Genomic DNA, 19,642 nt, shown 5'->3' with positions numbered 1-19,642 from the left:
CTTAGTCAAGTTCTAGAAAGATGTACTCCTTTGTTTTAGCTATTAATACAATTTTATTGCTATTTAGACAAAGAGCAAATATTAAATAATAGTACCCAAATATACACTTAAATATTGGTGTTTCATATCTGTACATTTATACAAATTATTACTTTTTTTTGGTTGAAGAACTGAGACCGATAACTTAACCAAATTAGTGGTTCTCAAGCTATGCTGCATCTTGAGTCAAAAGTCATGTTGCCAAGACAGAGTGGCCAATTACATTAGAATCTTGGGGTGGGGAGGAGGGAGGCAAATTTATTTCTTGAAGTCCCCCATGTAAAATTTGAAAACAAATGAATTAGGTCATATAACATCAGAGATTAATACATACAAGTTATACTGTTGATTATCTTGCCCTATGCAAAAATAGCTTTTGCTATTTTCTTGTGTATGCTGTTTTTAGTAAAAGGAAGAAATTGATCTCTTGCTAAAGGTAACTGAAAAGTAAGCTGTAAAATCACATAGGTGTAATCACAATTATCAAAAAAATATACAGTGATGCTGGTACACTTTATTTAAGCAACAGCACTAGTTATTATCCTTGGTTACTTATCAAACTCATTCTTAGAACTTGAAAATAGACATCTAAGAGCTCCCCTAACATAGTTGATTCAGAATTACTGGGGAGAACCTGAGCATATGGACTTTAAAAAATGTTTATGATTTTGATGCCTGACCCTCAGTGGGACTCTTTAGACCTATGCTATATAGTATGTCCTTATATATATTAAATTTATAGGGAGACAGATTCTAATTTAGGAGAGAAAAATTAACATAAAAATAATTTATAGCCTATCTAGCAATGGAATGGTTTTTTTTAAAAAAAAATATTTATTTTTTAGCTTCAGGTGGACACAATATCTTTATTTTATTTTTATGTGGTACTGAGGATAGAACCCAGTGCCTCACGCATGCCAGGCGAGTGCGCTACTACTTAAGCCATATCCCCAGCTCAATGGAATGGTTTTAAAGCAGTGAGTACTCCATAGCTGGTAGAATAAAGGTAGAGATTGGATTACCACTTGCTGGGAATGCTGATCAGGAGTTTCCAAATTCAGTGTAGGCGAAACACATGAAATTTAAGGTTCCTGCCAATTCTTAAGTTTCTTTAGATAACACTTGCAACAGATCACTTGCAATGCATATCCCTTGCCATGAAAACTTACTTGAACCAGAAACAACAAAACTACTTTGTCTCCAAAACTTATCAGAATTTAGTAGTGCTAATGGAAGATTGCCTGTGATGCCAGTCTTACCCTCCTCCTTTTCCTCCTGGTTTGGGGAAGAGAACTTCTTGTTCCCTGGGAGAGAGAAATAAGGAAACAAGGTCTCTGAACCTTCATTCATCCCTTCCCACAAGAGAAGTGTCTTATCTGACAGGTGATACTGGATAAAGAACTGAGCATGTTGGTCAGTTGGAACCAATTGGTCAAAGAACACATAAGTGGGCTCTGCCCCTACCAAGAAGAGGACTGCAGTTCTCTCTAATCAAGGAATAAAATTAGGGGGCCTCATTAGAGAAAAAGCCAACCTTGTTCTCTTTTTCAGTTTCATGGCTGATAAAGCTGACATTTTGGTCTCCCTCTGACTCCTGTATCTTATTTCTCAGTTTGTTCAAAAGTGAAGAGGGGAATAAGAAAATTACCTGTCAGTGTCCTTAAATGCCACAAGCATCACAATATAGCCATAAATTGTAATTGTCCATGTCTATGATATTTGTGTTCTGAGTAGTATTACATTATTTTTTTTCAAGTCAGTGAACAATTATATTCTAAAGTACAAAGTATTTCTAAAGCACAAAAGAATAAAGCATTAAGTAAAGGCCCCTTTTCCTTGGTGGTATAAACAGTTTCCACTTTATTGGGAATAATCTTAGTCATGATCTGCAGAAGTTGGTCCCGGGCAATTTGAAGACAGGTCTTCTTTATCTGTAATTTATGTGAGGGAATAATAAATTAATACAAATTTTATAGGACACTAGGAAATAATTTCAATATAGCAATGACTTTTGACTTTTGTTTGGTATTTACTCTACTAAACAAATAAGGAAAAGTTAAAAACAACAATAACCCAGATCAACTTGGGCACATGGGGAAGCACTTGGCTCTAGGGATTGAACCAGTACTGGGCATGTTTATCCCCCCATAATAAAAAAAACAAAAGGGGTGGATTTCAACAATCTGAATTTTATGGTTAGGAACAATATTCTACCTAATAATATGTATTTGTTGAAAAATTTAATCTAAATATTTTTCAAATGTGTAGCTAAAGAATAAGTCTTTAAAAATTCATCATCCTTAAGTTATTCTAATTGTTTTTGAAACAAAACACTGAAAAATTCCCTCCTGTACATTCAGTTACTGAAAAGCTAAAATGAATTCTAATAAGGAATCAATTATTTGTATAGTCACTATTTCTTTAAAACACTGGCCTCATATTTCTATTTGAATGGAATAAGAAATTTTCACTGTCTATGGGAAAGGTGACTTTTATTAAAATCAAAGAGCATTCATAGTCAATATTTCTAAGAAGTATAAAGTATCTTTTTACCTTCATAGGCTGTTCCACACCAAATACAATACAAATGTTCTTCTCTTAAATAATTAGTCAATATTTGTAATTTTTCCAGTACCTAGATATAGACACAAGTACATTAGTAGTTCATATTGAATAGAACCTGTTTTTCTAGGTCTTACATCATGCTCAATTTGCCCCAGGCTATAATATCCGCTATACTTTTTGACAGTTATTAGAGGTGCCACGGGCAGACTTAATATATTTGAAAATGTCCCAGAATACCAGCCACCTGAGATTTTTCACAGCTATGCCAGACACAATAGAGACCACTGATTAGCATTTAGAAAAGTTTTTGACTGACTCTATGATAGTTGGCATCTGTAAAGCCCCCTCCTAGTTTTAACGCATCTACCCCATCCCTGAGTAGATTGGTGAAGGTGGGACTGTCTGCTTTTGTCATAAAAGTTCTCATTAGTAATCTTCCAGCAAAGTAGTCAGAGGCTTTTCTAGAGAATGTTCTCTACAAAATTCTTGTTTTTTTCCTCAGTACTAGGGATTGTTCCAGGGTGCTCTACCACTGAGCTACATCCCCAAACTTTTTTATTTTGAAACAGGACCTCAATAAGTTGCCCATGCTGGCCTTGAACTTGTGATCTTCCTGCCTCAGACTCCTGAGAAGGTAGGATTACAGATGAGTGCCACCATGCTGGGATTTATGAAATTCTTACATACAATTAACCAGTGATGTGTATTCTCCTTTTTTGAATACTCTCTACTTCTTTTTGACTATATTTTCTGTTTTGTTTTGTTTACTGGTGGGGGAAAGAGGGACACATTAAATCATTTCCACAACTTAACAGAAACAAGTATAAAAGAATTTACATTTGTAGCAAATTCTTCATCCAAACTGAAGCTGAGGTGAGAGAGCAAATTGAAGCTAAATGGAAAAACCATATGAAATTTTGATGTGGGATTAATAAAACAATCCTGTAGAGCAATAGTTATCAAACAGGGATTATTTTTTCCCTCAGGGAATGTTTAGCAATGCTTGGAGATGTTTTTCATTGTCATAAGGGGATGTGAAATTGGTATGTAAAGGCCAGAGACCCTGATAAACATCTTCCAGTGCACAGGACAGCTGCCCACAACAAAGAGTTACCCAGCCTGAAGTGTTAACAGTGCTAAGCCTGAGAAGCCCTGCTGTCAGGTAAATGGCACCAAACATACAGTTAAATCATCACTCTCATATTCATCTTCATCTTGTTCTTTTTCTTCCTTTTCCTCTTCAGTCTCCTCTTCAGGCCTCAACCAGTACCATGCCTCTCTGGGAACCTGAATATTCTGAAAATGCAAAAATTATTCTCATGAAACACAGCTAAGCATAAGATTACCATAAATATGTTCAGGTCAATATGAATTTGATCTTTCAATAAATATTTACTGAGTGCTGTTTTAAGAATATATTACTATAACATGAACTATGGGGATATGGTCTCAAAGTTGCTGCTGACAGTCTAGCAGGAAAGATAATCTATAGGTATAAAATAATACATATAAGATAGGAAATCTTAAGTGTCAGGAAATACATTAAAAAATAAAGTCCTATGGAAACAGCAAAGTAAGAACTGCTACCAGCAATCTAGTTAGATATGTTGGAAATTTTACCAATATTTTTGAGACTTTAAATGAAGTTTTATTTTGATGATATTTGGCTACTAAGATAAAAACAAAGAATTTTTTTAAAAAATCATTCAAATATGAAATAGCATTCCAGCTTCATTTTACTACAGACATATAAGGTACTGAATATGGACTGAAAATAGATAATTTTGGTTAATCAAACATGGAGAAAAGAATCTCCACACATTCTAGTTCTAAGTAATCAAAATTCAAATCAACAAAGAATGCATTGTTTTTGTATCCATTTTTGAATAATCCAAATAACTTGGGTTCCTGCAGTAAACAAGCCATTATTTTATCACAGATCAAGAATGCACGGTGCATGAAAGCTTTAATGGGCAAAAAGCTAGATAAACCAGGCTTGGAGCTCTTTTTTCTTAAGTAAAAATGTGGCAAATCATATGGGGTGCCAAGACACTGTACAAAACTGAAAGCAAGTAACAGTTTACCTTCTGGGTATCCAATTGTTGACAGGCTCTCTGGCTTCTTCTCAGGTCTCCTTCTAGCTTCATTTCATCTTGCTTATTTTTAAGTCGCATTCTAATTGAAAGAAAAATTTGTAAAGTAATGTCTGTGTTCTTTTTTATCATTTTATATTCCCAAGTTCCAGATGACATACCAGGATAAAGAGGATTTGAAACTAAAACCTGCTCAAACACAAAGTTTTTTAAAATATATATATATACATTTTTAGCTGTTGATGGACCTTTATGTATTTATACACAGTGCTGAGAATCAAATCCAGGGCCTCACACATGCTAGACAAGTGCTCCACTACTGAGCCACAACCCCAGCCCCCAAATGCAAATTTTACCTAAATTGTTCTGCAGCTTTTTCTTCAGCTTGATTTTTCAAGTGAATCTTTCTTCTGTAACTTTCTAATTTTTCCTCTGCTTTCCGTTTTAATAATGCTTCATGACCAATGCCACTTTTTCCTGTACAAACATAAAGTTCTGATGAGGAACTTATTGATTCTTTACTTCGTAACATGACAATTTAAGATTTACGAATTAAATACAATTTTCATTTCAGTATAATCACCCCACCTCATTTCACTGGAATGACAGGAGAAAACACTGGGTTTATATGTTTTATCATCTTCTCAGAGTGTAATATCATATACATTTTTAAAAATTAGGGTAACAGTATAAACTGTCATACTTTCATGTAAATATGATAAATAAGATATATGCATATATTTTTTTCTTTTTGAGTTTGATCACAGTATTAGGCAAAACATTTTGTGGCTATATCCATCTCAGAACACTTTTAAGACATTTCAATCAAAAAAAAATGTTGTTGTGTTTTAAGGGTTATGATTTCCCCCACATTTTTATGATTTAAATTTTATTTTTAGTCACTAAAATTTACTTCTGTTTCACTAAGCCTTAATTTTACTTATTTTTTTTTCTAGAAAACAAAACCTTCTAAAAGGTGTATAACTAACATTTTTCTAAGGGTTTCCTGCAGTAAGAACTATAACTGTACCATCACAAGACAGTGTTAAGCAAATATCTGTGGTTGATCTATGCATAAGTTATTATTACTGGTAAATATGCTCAAGAATAATGACATACCTGTTTTGACATTGAGAGGAATTGGTTCAACAATACCATCTCCTAAGAAAAGAGAACAAAACACAAACTACTTTATTCCTTGGAAAGCTAGGAATGGAACCACCATTTGACCCAGCTATTCCCCTTCTCGGACTATACCCAAAAGACCTAAAAACAGCATACTACAGGAACACAGCCACATCAATGTTTATAGCTGCACAATTCACAATAGCTAGAATGTGGAACCAACCTAGATGCCCTTCAATAGATGAATGGATTAAAAAATGTGGCATTTATACACAATGGAATATTACTCAGCACTAAAAAATAACAAGATCATGGCATTTGTAGGCAAATGGATGGCATCAGAGCAGATTATGCTAAGTGAAGCTAGCCAATCCCTAAAAAACAAATGCCGAATGTCTTCTCTGATATAAGGGGGGTGACTCAAAATGGGATAGGGAGGAAGAGCATGAGAAGAAGACTACCACTAAATAGGGAAGAGAGGTGGGAGGGAAAAAGAGGGAGAAAGGGAGTTGCACGGAAGATGGAAGGAGAACCTCATTGTTATACAGAATACATGTATGATGTTGTGAGGAGAAAAAGAAAAAAAAGAGTGTCACCTTAGATTGGATAGAGAGAAAGGATGGGAGAGGAGCGGAGGAGAAGGGAGGATAGGAAGGGCAGCAGAATAGAATAGACAATACGATTGATGTATGTATATTCCATGTATGTATTATATGTCAAAATACATTCTGCTGTCATGTATGACTAAAAAAATAAATAAATAAAAGAAAAAAAAAACATAAAAAAACGCAAACTACTTTAGAAATTCTACCTCAAACTTCAAGCCAGTATAGTATACCACTTTACAATGTATCCACTCCATTTCAGTGATTTTCATCACTGAAATCTGAAATCAATACTCTCTATACAAGCAATTACCTTCCTTGCCTTTGATTAATAAGGTTGACTCACAGTCTTCTCCCCACCTTTGCTGCTGAGGACTGAGCTCAGGGATGCTTTACCACTGAACTACGCTCCCAACCGTTTTTAGTTTATAGTTTGAGACATGCTGTCACTAAGTTTTTGAGGGTATTGCTAAATTGCTAAGGCAGGCTTCAAACATGCAATCCTCCTGCCTCAGTCTCTCAAGTCACTGGGATTGTAGGTGTGCACCACAGCAACCAGCAATTCACAGCCTCTTATGCCACTTTAAGAAACAATAATGCTGATATTATGGTTCAAAACCAATGATGGCCTTAAGAGAAAGCAAAGCCTTGCAACTGAAAAGCAATTATAATAAAGTAGGAAAGAAAAGAAAAACAGCATAAGGAAGCTACTCTAAATATAAAGCCTCTGCATCTTAATAATCAGTTTCTCTTCCTAAAAAGTGATAATAGAGCTTCTCCAACTGAATGGGCACTCAGCTGCCACAGGTAGAGACTTGCCATCCTCTCCCATTCTTTTCATAGTCCTTTGGCCACTGCACTTCTCAACCCTTCTTTGCTACCTCTGCTGTAAGCCACCCCCACTCCAGCTGTTAGTGCCTTCATGATTGCACTGCACTGATAAGCAGCTTGTGATGGCATGTGTATTATTGAAAACGGAAGATAAAAGTTCTTTATAGGGACTGTTAGCACATAAGAGACTAAGAAGCTAAAGTTGTTTTAAATTTTTTTTTTGTAGATGGATAAAAATTAAAGTGTTATCTCTTTTCCTCATAAATACATCATAATTGGGTGGGTAGGAATACCTATTTCTGAATGTGACTTACCACTCCTTCCAAGAGCCTGACCACTTTTATATCCCATTTTTTGGAGCAAAGCAAACCCTTTGTTTTCAGAGCCTAGTGCATTCTTCAATCCAATGTCACGTCTTTCTTGTTCTTCTTCCTTTAAACTCTTCTGCCTATTTTTCAAATTAGCTTCTTGTTGCTTTTCTTCTTTTCGACGGGCTTCCCGGATTTGCCTCAGCATGGGCAATCCTGGTCTGACATCTTCTCTGAACAATAAAGGAAATGATTATTTTAGATGATGTTTTCTCATAACTTTGCCATTTACTCACCTGACACTAGTTAATATTTAGGTATTTCAGTATGGCCTCTATGATCATCTTTGTTATCACTGGCAATTAGAACATAATCAGTGATGTCCAAGAAGAGTGATTTTAGTAGAAATGATGAAGGCTGGTTATGTATGGTAGGAAACTAAAGAAAGTATGGAGTTTAAGAACTTATTAATAGTAAACATGACTTTTCCTAGGAGGTCAGCAATAATAAAGAACAAGGCCAAATAGAAGCCAGAAGAGACAATAAGATGCAATAAAGGAAAAGGAGTACATTTCCTTACAAGAGGGCAACCCAAGTATCTAGGGAAGAAATAAAATGGTTAGCATTAAAAGGGAGGAAGGGAATACTAATACCTTTGTGTGAGATGTTTCCATAAAGCAGTAAGAATAACTTTCCAACCATACATTTAAAATCAGACTGCTTCACAGTCTACACGTTTCATGGCATTCGGTGTGCACATTTACTTACTGGACATTAATGAAGGAATCAGACATATAGTCCTCTTCTTCTGCCATGTTCAACTTCATATGGTGATAGTATCTAAAAATCAAACAAAGTAAATATATATATATATATATATATATATATATATATATATATATATATATATATATTTGGTTTACCAAATGAGAATACACCTTTATGTATCCCCAGCGGTGAGCTTTCTCCAGAACTCTGCTACATATCTGATGCTTTTTGGACAGCCTTATTTGTGGCATTCTCTAACTCAATAGTCCAAACAACTCATCTTTCTCCTAAGACCTCACAACATGCCCTATGTTTCCATATTGTCACCCCTATCTCCCTCCATAATATTTCTCGTAGACATTTTTTTCTCTACAGTTGTGATCACATTAGTTCAAATTTTTCCTCACCTGAATGATTTTATAATAGCTTCCTAATTGGTTTTATTTCCTTTGGCCTCATCTACACAGTCTAAAGAATGTTTGTTTCTTTTTCCCTTTTAAATACAAGCCAGGTCAGGTTACTTGCTTCAAATCCTTCAACGAACTTGACCATACAAGCAGTGGAAGACCAATCACATTAGCAAAGCATGGGGTCATTCTTCATATACTGACTTATTACCCTCCTTAAAGATTTTTTATTCAAGCCACATGGGCTTTTCACTGCATATAGGCACAGACATCCTTTCCACCTAGGTCAAGGCTATCTTCCTTCATAAAAACCTGTCTTGACCATTCCAGGCCACTCTCTATAAGCACTATTTTAGGGGAAGTTGCTCATCCAGATACATTAATACCTTGTTTATACGGAAATATTTTGGGGGAAGAGTTTCCAACCAAAGTAGTTTACATCATGTAATTATTAGCCCTTAAAGTGCTTCTCAAACTTTGTGTGTATGTGTTTGTATGTGTGCATGAATTGCCCCAAGATCTTCTTAAAATGCAGAATCTGATTTGGGGACTGGAACCTAAGATTCCGCATATCTAATAGGTTCCAAGCAATGTCAATGCTGCTCCTAGATACAAAAGTGTAGTCACTTGTTGCAGGGCACATATGCTTATTTTTTCCTATCATCCTTTTTGCTAATAACCCACTCCTCTGCTGTCCAAGTGGTTCTAGAGGAAGGTGGCAATGTTAGCACCCTATACTCATTCCCTTGTGCACAAAGATGACCAATTATAGTACCCTATGTCCCAGAAAGAGAGGAGGGATAACAACCAGGGAAAATAAGTATTTCTTTCCTTGTATGATATGAATATATGCATTGTAGAGAATTAAGTTGTTTTCATTGGGCTTTCTGAATTGGGAGTATATGAAGCTAGACCGTGAATGGCCATCTTCTTGGCCACATAAAAAGGACTGTCTGCAGAATGAAGCCAGATAGAGAAAATTGGCAAAGATAAGCCTAAAAGCAATAAGTCTCCAATTCTAGTTCCTAAGGTCCTCATTTTCTGATGCTATAACGTGGCATCCTTCCCAGCTACATGGACTAACAACTTTCTGTATTATTTAAGTTTGCCTGCGTTGGGATTATGTCAACTGCAACCAAGAGTCTGGGCAATTACACTGGATGGAAAAACTATCACTGTCCTGGCTCTGAATACTTTTAACATTTATCTTTCCAACTAGGCTGGGAAACACAAGAAGTCCCTTATGTCCTCACTACCTACCACTGTGTCCTAAACATCATAAATTCTTAATAAATTTTTAGCTATAACAAGCACAAAAAAGTCTTTAATATTTGTGATTTTCTAATAATAGAATACTTTTTTTCCAAGGTCAACACATCTTTTAAAAATGTTTTAATAAACATATCATAAATACAGAAAACTACATAAAACAAATGTATTATAAGGCAAACACTCTTATAACCATGTGGTATCTCCCAAGATGGTCCCTTGTGATTCTTGCCTCTTGGGCTTTCAACATCTCCTCCCACAGTGGACGGGATTAACCTGGGTAACCAATAAGATTTTATGGAAATGATGGAGTGTGACTTTTTGGTCATAGTAGACACTACAACTTTTAGCTAGATGATTTATTTGAAGGAAGTTAGCTGTCACATAATGAGGACATTCAGGAAGCTCTATGGAGTAGTCCACATGGGAGGAACCAAGTTTTCCTGTCAATAGCACAAACCTGTGAGCCACATTAGTGAGCTACTTTGGAAATGGATCCTTTGGTTCCAGTCAAGCCTTCAGATGACTCAGATTGGGTTGGCACTTTGAGGACTGCTTCTTAAGAAAGTCCAAGCTAAGCTAAGCTGCTAACAAATTTCTAACCCAAAGAAACAGATACAACAAATGACTATAGTTATTTTTAAGCTGTTGAATTTCAGGATCATTTGTTATACTGCAAAAGATAATACAAATCATCATCACATAAGGAAACAGAACTTTATAAGTCAGCCACTTTGGAGCCCACTTTTTCCCCAACCAAAATGTACCCCTTGTTCAATGAGAGGAACAGTTACTATTGTACCTTGTATGGGAATCTTTATAGATTCATTTTCCACATGTAAATCATATAGTATTATATTTTTAAAACTTTAAGTTAAACATGTGTATGATTGTATATAGCATTTGTGATAATTCAGCCTCTGTCTCTAAGCCTCAGGTTCCTCATGTGTATTTTTACAAATAATTATCAGTATTTACCCAATAAAGTAGAAATAAAGTTCCCATTTTCTAGTTGGAGAAATTAAAGCTCAATATGGCTAAATGACTTATTTACAACCACAAAGAATTCAGGTTTCAGTGCTTTTGCTACTGAAGACGGGATTAGATGATGGTGGTGGAGGAGGAGGAGCTGGGGATTGAGCCCATGCTAGGCAAGTGCTCTACCACTGAGCTACATCCTGTATCCAGAATCAGATTATTTTTAACAAACCCATTTGGTTATAAAGTGCAAGGCAGGGCTGAATAGAGGATGCGGATTCCTTAAAAGTCTCCTTTCTATCTGTACAATATACTTTAACATTACTCACTCCCATCAAACATAAGCATAAACTTCACAAGGCCATAATCCTGGCAGAGAAGACGGTGGCTTGGACCATCGCTTGGAGTGATAACAGTGGAAGGGGTCGAATTCTGGATATATTTGAATGTAGAGCGTACAGGATTTGTTGATGAATTGGAGGTGGTGTGGAAAGAACGATTTAAGATTTATGCCAGTTTTCGCCTGAATACCTGCAAGAATAGAGTTAACATTTTTTGAGTGGGAAGGCTGTAAGCGCAGATTTGTTTCTCGTTTAAAAAAAAAAAATTTTTTTTTTCTCAGACAGGGTGGATAGTTGACAGCAAGAGTGTTGTTTCATACAAACTGAGGATCCCACTATACAGCCAAGGGAGAGATGGTCTAAATAGGGATGTGTAGAAGGAGAACAAGAAACCCCTCGTTTCTACACACGCCCCTCAGGAATGCTTGGTCCCTTCTCTCCTGCATTCCTCCCGGCCGAAGCGTGCCACAGCCGCGACCACCTGCGGGTGGGAACTTGGCTCACCTTCGGATGGGTAGTCCTAGCTAGCGCGCATCGCCCTCTACCATCCCCTCAGACCCCCGCCGATCCTTACCTGGTACCTCTATTTTGCCCGGCCCCAGGAGAGCCCGCGCTGCGCATGCGCCCACCAGCTAGCGCAGGACGGGCGGGACTCCGCCTCCACCTGTTTCCTAGGCCGACTGAATTGGAAACCCGCCGTAGGAGGGGCTAGGAGGAAGTGGCGAATGCGCAGGAACAGTGTCTCGCGCACGCGCCCTCCCCTCGCTTCCTGCCGGCAAGAGAGAGGGAGGCGGGGCATCCGGGTCCCTTGGCGACTGCTTCAGCCCCGGGAGCTCAGCTGATCCGGCCTCTGCCAGACTTGGAGGTGAGGCCGTACCCATCGCCGCCAAAGCATGCACGTTGACACGCACACACACTCCTTTGCCCCCAAACATTTTCAGAGGAGTGGAGAGGAAATTCCCGTTCGTAGTGAACGTTTTCTCTTCTGGCCCGGGCTCGGTTCAGAGCCACCGCCTCGAGGGGTTGACAGCTCCAGGAACCCTGCGACGCGGGGTTGACAGCTTGAGGAGGCCTGGAACGTCGTCTTGCATTTTCCCCAGGCCCGGCGCTGCGCTGCGCTCCTCCAAGCAGCCGGGTGAACCCAGACCCCAAGCGCACGAGGCCTCTGCCGGCTGCATTCACGGGCCGCCTGTGTTGTCACGGACGCTCGGGCCGCGGGGATCTACCTCCCCGCGCCCGCCCTACTCTAGTAGGAAGCTTGGGAAGCATGCTGTTTGGGGTCTTTTTGCTGGAACAGGTGCTGCGGGAAGGGGTGAAGGCGCTGTACAACGAGCTGTGGGCAGGAAAAAAGGCTTGGTAGAGTAGTAAGGCTGGCCGCAGTGCTTGATACTGGTGATTTCGTTTTCTTATAGAATGGGCTAGTATCTGGGTTCTTCTGGAGTAATGCCTTTTTTGCAATGTTTAATTTTTCTTTCACTCCCCCCCCCCTTTATTCATTCTTCCTCACTAAGCACCGTTTTTAAATTTTGTTCGTACCTTTGTCCTTTCAAAGTTGGTTCTCTGGTTGTGCTGTCAAAGAAGTTATGTTTTTCCCCAACAGAAATAAGAAATAAAGCCATACTTTTCCAGTGGTTGCATTCATTAAGCTTGATTTTTAACATTAAAAAAATCCTTACATGCATTTTTAATCTGTTAATTTAAGGTGTGAATTACAAACTTCAGTAATGGAGTTAGCCCACAGTTTATTGCTAAACGAAGAAGCTTTGGCTCAGATCACTGAAGCAAAGAGACCAGTTTTTATCTTTGAATGGCTGCGATTTCTTGACAAAGTCTTGGTTGCTGCTAACAAGGTATGATATTGCTTTATTTCCAATTGGATTAACATGTAGGGGCTAAAAAGCAAATCATTTTGGAAAGGTTGTAGGTCACTTAGGGAACTCAAGAATATAACACTAATGGGAATTTTTGTCTGTCCTTTTTCTGTTTTGTGGCAAACTTCAGCTCATCGCTCACTTCATTTCTCTATCTAGTCAGCTAAGTGTGATTGGAGAAAAACGTAGCTATGTGATTAGTATCACTTTAAAGTCATCATCAGCAACTGCTAGTAAGTTTCAGCACTATTGGTAATCCCAGTATCTTTACTTTTCTCTCTGAGAAGTTGATAATAGGCTTTTATTTTTTCTGGTTTTCTCTTCCTACTACATAGTCTCTTTGATTCAAGTTTATTGTTTGTATGTTTTATTTTCTTTGTTTAAAATTAGGTGCTTTTATCAGATGGTGATGATCTTCCATTGTCTGCTTAAATTTTAGAATGAGCTGTGAAAAGTCTTCTGGTAAGGGTGAATTTTGTTAACTGGATTTCGTTTTAGGCTAGTCTGCTTCCTGTCCTTAGTATCTCAGGTTTCTCCAGGCTGGTCATTCCCCCAGAAGACTTACTTTAATGACTGGGAATTTATGGGTGGTTATCTAGGCTGTAGGAACTAGGGAAGAAGACTGAAGACTTCAGCATTTGGTATGTAAACTTTTACTCAATTTCTCTATTTTTGGTGCAGTTAACTCAGCCCTTAACTGTGCCTAGCCTCCTCTACTCCAGAGATACAATACCTTACTCTTTCCAGAGAATAAGCCTCTGGTCTTTTTCTAGAATGGGAAAGAGAAATAAAATCTTATAGTTTCTTAAAAAAACTCAACCATTCCCTCCATTTCCAAATGCATCTTGACTACTGCTTCAGAAGCACCTAGGGCTTTGGGTGCTCTGTGTAGATTGTGTAAATTTCTGTGTGTATAAACTGTGTGAATTTCTTCTCAACTTTCCCTATTGGGAAGACTTGGCTTCTAAATTTTGTGTTGATTCTTTTCCTGTTTTCTTTGCTCTTTTGGATTTGTGCAGCTTTTTTTTTTTTTGGTTGCCCATTAGTCTGAGTTTAATGGAGTTTCTAGAGAGGCAGTTAATATGTGGATTTACTTGCAATCTTCAACTAGAAATTTCTGTTTTCTCTTAAACTTCATGCAACTAGATATTTGTTTTCTTCCCTCTCACAGCTATCGTGGATCTCACATTGTCCAAAACAATGGTCTGTATTCTATTTTATTTGATCCATCTTCACCTTTTGATATAGGTGATACTCTACCCTGAAACACGTAAAACATTTTTTTATTTTGTGGCCAAGTTGACATATTCAAGAGTATATAAAACATATCTAAATTACAAAATATAATAATAGGAATATCTTTGAACCTTCCACTCAAATTTAAAAATACCCTGTTTTACTTAGCATACTTTGTGTTCAGTTCTTCTTACTAGTGGCCTCCCAAAACACCATTTTCTTTTAGTTCCCTCCTACTTCAAAAGCTTCTGATTCTCTTTTGTTGGCTTTTCTTCTGTCCTTGGCATTCTTTTTTTTTCCTATGTTTACTTACTTTTTCCGTGTTAGCATCTAATCTTAAAATTTCTACTGCTGTCTCTATAAGGACTCTCACATATCCAACTGCCTACTGTACTTCATTTGTGTTTAAAAAAATCTCAAGTTTAACATATCTGAGCCAGATTCTTTATTTACCTTCCCAAATGTGCCCTTTCCCCAGTGTTCTCCACATCAGGAAATGACCATTTTATTTTCTGCTTGCTTAGGCCAAATACTTCAGAGTTATTCTTTCTTTCTTTCTTTTCTTAAACTTCACATCATATTCAGCAGCAAATCTCATGGGTTTTATCCACAAATATACCCAGAATTCATTTATTTCTCATCATTTACCTCTTAAATTATCTCTTATCTGATTATTGCAGCAGCTTCTTAATTGCTTACCATACATATACTGTATTAAAGTATTCTCAGTTCACCAGTCAGAGTGAGCCTGTGGAAACATTTAGATTATGACCCTCCTCTGCTTACAACCCTCACTCAGAATAAGATACAACATTCTTACAGTGGTGAACGTTATACTACACAATACGATCCCTGCTGACTTCATTTCCTCCTACTTTTTCTAACTCCGCTCCAGCTACACTGGCCTTCTTGCTGTCCTCAGGTATACTAAGCATGCTCCACCCTCAAAGCCTTTGCACTTTTGTTCCCTCTGCCTGCAGTGTTCTTCCCCAGAAACTGGCATAGCTCACTCCTTCAGGTTTCAGAGTTCTTTTCTAACTAATATATATATAAAACAGCACTTATACCATTCATTTGTTTATTCAATAAACTCTGTCCCTCCCCAGTAAAATGTGAACTTCACAAGGACAGGGACTTTGTATTGTCCACTGTTGCACCCCAGTGCCTAGGATAGTGCATGGCATGCAGTAAGTGCACAGTTTTTTAAATACATGAATTGATTCTAAGTATTGATTACGAGTAGGTATGGGTTTTATGTTCTGTTGCCTAGGTGTCTTCAGAGATTTTTTGGTTTCCTTTACTGAGCTATAACTATTTGGATTCTAAGACATCAATTGTCCATATATCCAGTATTTTGCATCCTTTGTTGATTTATTTCTTAGTAAATTGGCCTGGAAACTTTTTGGATTAGAGCTGTTACTTTTATTGGAGGCTAACTTTTTGGCATTGAAGGGAAATGAAGAAGATTTAATATAAGAAAGAATGGATCATTTTTTACTAAACTTTTCCCTATCTTAAAAGTTTTCACTTATGATTTATGTTTAATACAGATTTTAGAGTGCCTTAAGTGTTAAGTATTTTGAATCTTAATTAAAAATAATGATCGGTATAAGAACAAATGATAATGTTCTTTTGGATTTTTTTTTTAATAACAGACTGATGTAAAGGAAAAACAGAAAAAACTTGTTGAACAGTTAACTGGATTGATAAGTAGTTCACCTGGACCACCTACAAGGAAATTATTAGCTAAAAATCTTGCAGCCCTTTATAGCATTGGGGATACTTTTACAGTTTTTCAAACACTTGATAAATGTAATGACATTATCAGAAATAAAGATGACACTGCAGCCTACTTACCAACAAAATTGTAAGTACTAACTTGACAGGGACTCTTCAACTTTTGTGTCTTATTTCAAGGTAACTTAGTAAGAAATGATTCACCATAGAGACTCCCAGTGGGTGGAACTTTATAGACATGCTGCTGACAATGAAAGTGCTAAGTAGATCTGGGGAAGAAGCTCTCCTTCCACATATCCATCCATGGGAGGGAAAATGCCACCCAAGTAAGAGTAGTAACAGTGTGGGGAACAGCATTGTCAAGGAAAGCTTCTCAAAGAACCATACTTGAGGAATGGGGTTAAGATGGGAAGAGGAAAGGTGGATGTGATAGACTCAAGGTCAGCATGTTTTCTGGAAAAGGCCAGATAGTAATTATTTTCAGCATGTGCAATATACATCTCTGTAACAACTGCTCCCTTCTGTCATAGTATGTACATGTATGAATATGACTATCTTTCCATAAAATCTTATTTACAAAAACAGGTGGCAGTCTGTTTGGTGGCCAGATTTGGCCACTGGTTGTAGGTTACCAACACATTTTGTAGGTAAAGGGAACTTCTAATTGGAAAAAAAGATGAGGAGGAAGGGGAAAATAATGAGTTCAGTTTGGGGCATGCCAGTTTTATAGCACAAGTGGTGATAACCAAGTAACAGTTTATAGTAAGCAGTTGAAATCCTGGTCTCATATCATAGATCTGAGTTGAGAATGTAGTTTTGGTGAGCAGAGAATAGAGATTTGGGAGTAGGTTGAACACTTCAATATAGATAAAGCTACCTTTTGATAAGAGAAGATGGATATGGATACAACTCTAGAACACCAACATTCAAGGGTTTGGAGGACATGGAGAGATTATGGTGAACCTAGAAGCTGATTTTTAGATCTGTTTTCAACTGCATTGATACTAAGTTTTGTGTTGTTTGGAATGACACAGTTCTCAAAAGATTTTATGGGAGATTAGAGAATTCTAGTGCTTTCTAATTTATTTTGGAGTTTAAAACTGTGTTAATAGTTTGATGATATAATTCACCACCACTTAGCGAATGCACACATAATTTTGTAGTTCTGGTTAAGTCAAATTATATAGTTAACCTAAACAATAACCAGTGAAAATATTCCCACAGGGCTGCAGTTGCTTGTGTTGGAGCATTTTATGAAAAAATGGGGAGAATGTTAGGTAGTGCATTTCCAGAAACAGTAAATAATCTTCTGAAATCTCTGAAAAGTGCAGAGGTAAGTTTCACCATGAAAGTTATTTGATGTTTTGCTTGTGACAAGAGTTAGATGTCAGTTAATATGTTAGTTTTTTTTTTTTTTTTCTGTCTCTGTGGTACTCATATTGCTTAGCAAGAAAGTAATTTCAAATTATTACTTAGCCTTTTTTTCAAATTTTTTTTAGTTATCAATGGACCTTTATTTTATTCATTTATTTATATGCAGTACTGAGAATTGAACCCTGTGCCTCACACATGTGAGGCAAGCGCTGTACACTCAGCCACAATCCCAGCCCTGTCCTTTCTTTTAATTTATGTTACCTTAAAGTTCAGAGGGAAGGAAAAAATGCTCTCTTGTCAAATAATAGGTTTGCCTCCTATTTTTTATTTAGCCCTATTTTTGAATTGGTATTTTATTTTTTGTGCCATACCTAATGTCTTAATTTTCTATGAGTGCCATAATAACAATAGACTGCATGGCTTAAAATAACAGAAATTTCTTACCTCACAGTTCTGGAGTCTAGAAATCTGAAATCAAGTGTCAGCAGGGCCATGCTTCCTCTGAAGGCTCTAGGGAAGAATCTGTTCTTTCCTTTTTAGCTTCTCCTGGTAGCCAGAAATCCCTGGCCTTCCTTGAAATCCTTCCTTCCAGAAATCTCTGCCTCCTTTGTTGTATATAAATTCTTCTCTTTTTACAAGAGTACCTGTCTTTAAGCCAGTGTGACCTCATCTGTTTTTTAATTTCATCTACAAAGATCCAGTTTGCAAATAGTCCTTTTTATCTGTAGCAGACCTGAACTTATTTTTGAAGGGTGCACAGTTTAACCTATGACATTAACTAATATCAAGTAAAAATATTTGTTTTGGTAGGTCAGTTTGATATTACTTTCCTGAATTCCTTGTAAACTTCATGTTAACTAAAACTAGATTAAGTCCAAGACTCTCTCAGTCTAATTACTTTGTCCAGGAAATGCAAATCTTCTGGAATAATATCTCTTCTGGTAACTTTTTGTGTATTTATTAAACACTAATTGAGGACATATTGTTTGTGAGGCTTTTGGCGTACAAAAATGAATAAGACATGGTCCCTGACCTGAAGAATATTACAGTCCAGTGGAAGAGATATGTGTATGAGCAGTATTGTGATATACCATGATTGGTACATAAGAATAAGCATTATGCGAGTATAGAAGGAGTTTAAGTTAGTCAAAAGAAGACGAGGGTTTGTCATATTTCTGTGACAGGTTTTTAAAAATGGATTGAATGTTTTCTTCTTCTTTTGAATGGTTTATATTATTTCTTAACTATTTTTATTGAATCTTGTGTATTCTGAAGGCTTGGACCCTTGAGATATGGTATCTATCTTCATGTTCTTGTTTTATTGCACTTTAATATATCATGGAAAAATTGGAATATTTGCTTGTAACAATTTTTTAGAAGACAATATTTAGTTGAAGTTAATAATAATTATCATTTCAGGTACTTTCTGGAATACTTAATTTTATTTTAATTTTCATTATTAGTTTTACAATTTGGTGGTACAATTAGGCCCAGAGAACTGTTGTATCTTGGTGTGTTCTTGTTTAAATATGGAATTAATTTTGTTCTATAGTTTTAAAGCTTTGCCTTATGTACACATATAGTCTCAAGGGAGAAGTGAAATCTTAATGAGTCTACAGAAAGTTCTGAATGGATTAGGAGGTGCAGCAGCTTCCTCTCATCGTGATATTTACAAGAATGCCAGATCCCTCTTAACAGACAGATCGATGGCTGTTAGATGTGCGGTGGCCAAGGTTTGTACTCAACCAATTTGAAATGCTTATCCTTATCTTGCTTACTTTTAAATAATTCATGATTTTTTAAAAAACATATTAAATTATGATAGCGTGTTTTTGTTCTTTTGGATTAGTTTCATTTTCTAGAATTACATATGAATGAAATCATGTGGTATATGTACTTTTTTGTATGTAGATGTATTCTGGCTTCTTTTATACAGCATAATTATTTTTAGATTTAGCTATGTTGATGCATGTTATTAATAGTTCATACCTTTTTTAAGTAGTATTTTATTGTATGGATGTACCACATTTATTTGTGGCTTCACCTGTTAACCTTTGGGTAGCTTCCTGTGTACAAGTTTTTGCATGGACTTATA

At 36.7% G+C, this 19,642-nt stretch overlaps 2 protein-coding genes across 4 annotated transcripts in view; one reads left to right on the top strand and one right to left on the bottom strand.

The window, feature by feature from the left end:
* Positions 1-533: 533 nt before the first annotated feature.
* Positions 534-12,035, bottom strand: Gpatch11 (G-patch domain containing 11). 3 transcript variants are annotated; one of them, XM_046441647.2, is made up of 11 exons: positions 11,904-12,035; positions 11,318-11,519; positions 10,471-10,608; positions 8,335-8,406; positions 7,573-7,799; positions 5,817-5,858; positions 5,054-5,174; positions 4,689-4,779; positions 3,787-3,900; positions 2,593-2,674; positions 534-1,970 (listed from the first exon to the last, which is right to left on the bottom strand). In XM_046441647.2, exons 4-11 carry the CDS (start codon positions 8,391-8,393, stop codon positions 1,915-1,917), a joined length of 792 nt encoding a protein of 263 aa, XP_046297603.1. In that variant the 5' UTR covers positions 8,394-8,406; positions 10,471-10,608; positions 11,318-11,519; positions 11,904-12,035; the 3' UTR covers positions 534-1,914. The 3 variants fall into 3 exon arrangements, with proteins under 3 accessions (XP_046297603.1, XP_046297602.1, XP_046297601.1); XM_046441646.2 differs by lacking the exon at positions 10,471-10,608; XM_046441645.2 differs by lacking the exons at positions 10,471-10,608; positions 11,318-11,519 and having other exon boundaries at positions 11,904-11,994.
* A 70-nt stretch (positions 12,036-12,105) lies between these two features.
* Heatr5b (HEAT repeat containing 5B) overlaps positions 12,106-19,642 on the top strand; it is an 81,842-nt gene continuing 74,305 nt past the window's right edge. Inside the window, exons 1-5 of the mRNA XM_046441644.2 lie at positions 12,106-12,194; positions 13,032-13,179; positions 16,092-16,303; positions 17,398-17,506; positions 19,131-19,280. Coding sequence (XP_046297600.1) covers positions 13,054-13,179; positions 16,092-16,303; positions 17,398-17,506; positions 19,131-19,280 — 597 coding nt within the window. The 5' untranslated portion in view covers positions 12,106-12,194; positions 13,032-13,053. The remainder of the gene's footprint in view (positions 12,195-13,031; positions 13,180-16,091; positions 16,304-17,397; positions 17,507-19,130; positions 19,281-19,642) is intronic.

Source organism: Marmota monax, unplaced genomic scaffold (assembly GCF_021218885.2).
Source record: "Marmota monax isolate L192 unplaced genomic scaffold, Marmota_monax_Labrador192_F-V1.1 WCK01_AAM20220418_F8-fsc00010, whole genome shotgun sequence".
Lineage (NCBI taxonomy): Eukaryota > Metazoa > Chordata > Mammalia > Rodentia > Sciuridae > Marmota > Marmota monax.
The sequence above is the reverse complement of the archived record's forward strand: the minus strand, read 5'-3'. Positions and strand labels throughout refer to the sequence as shown.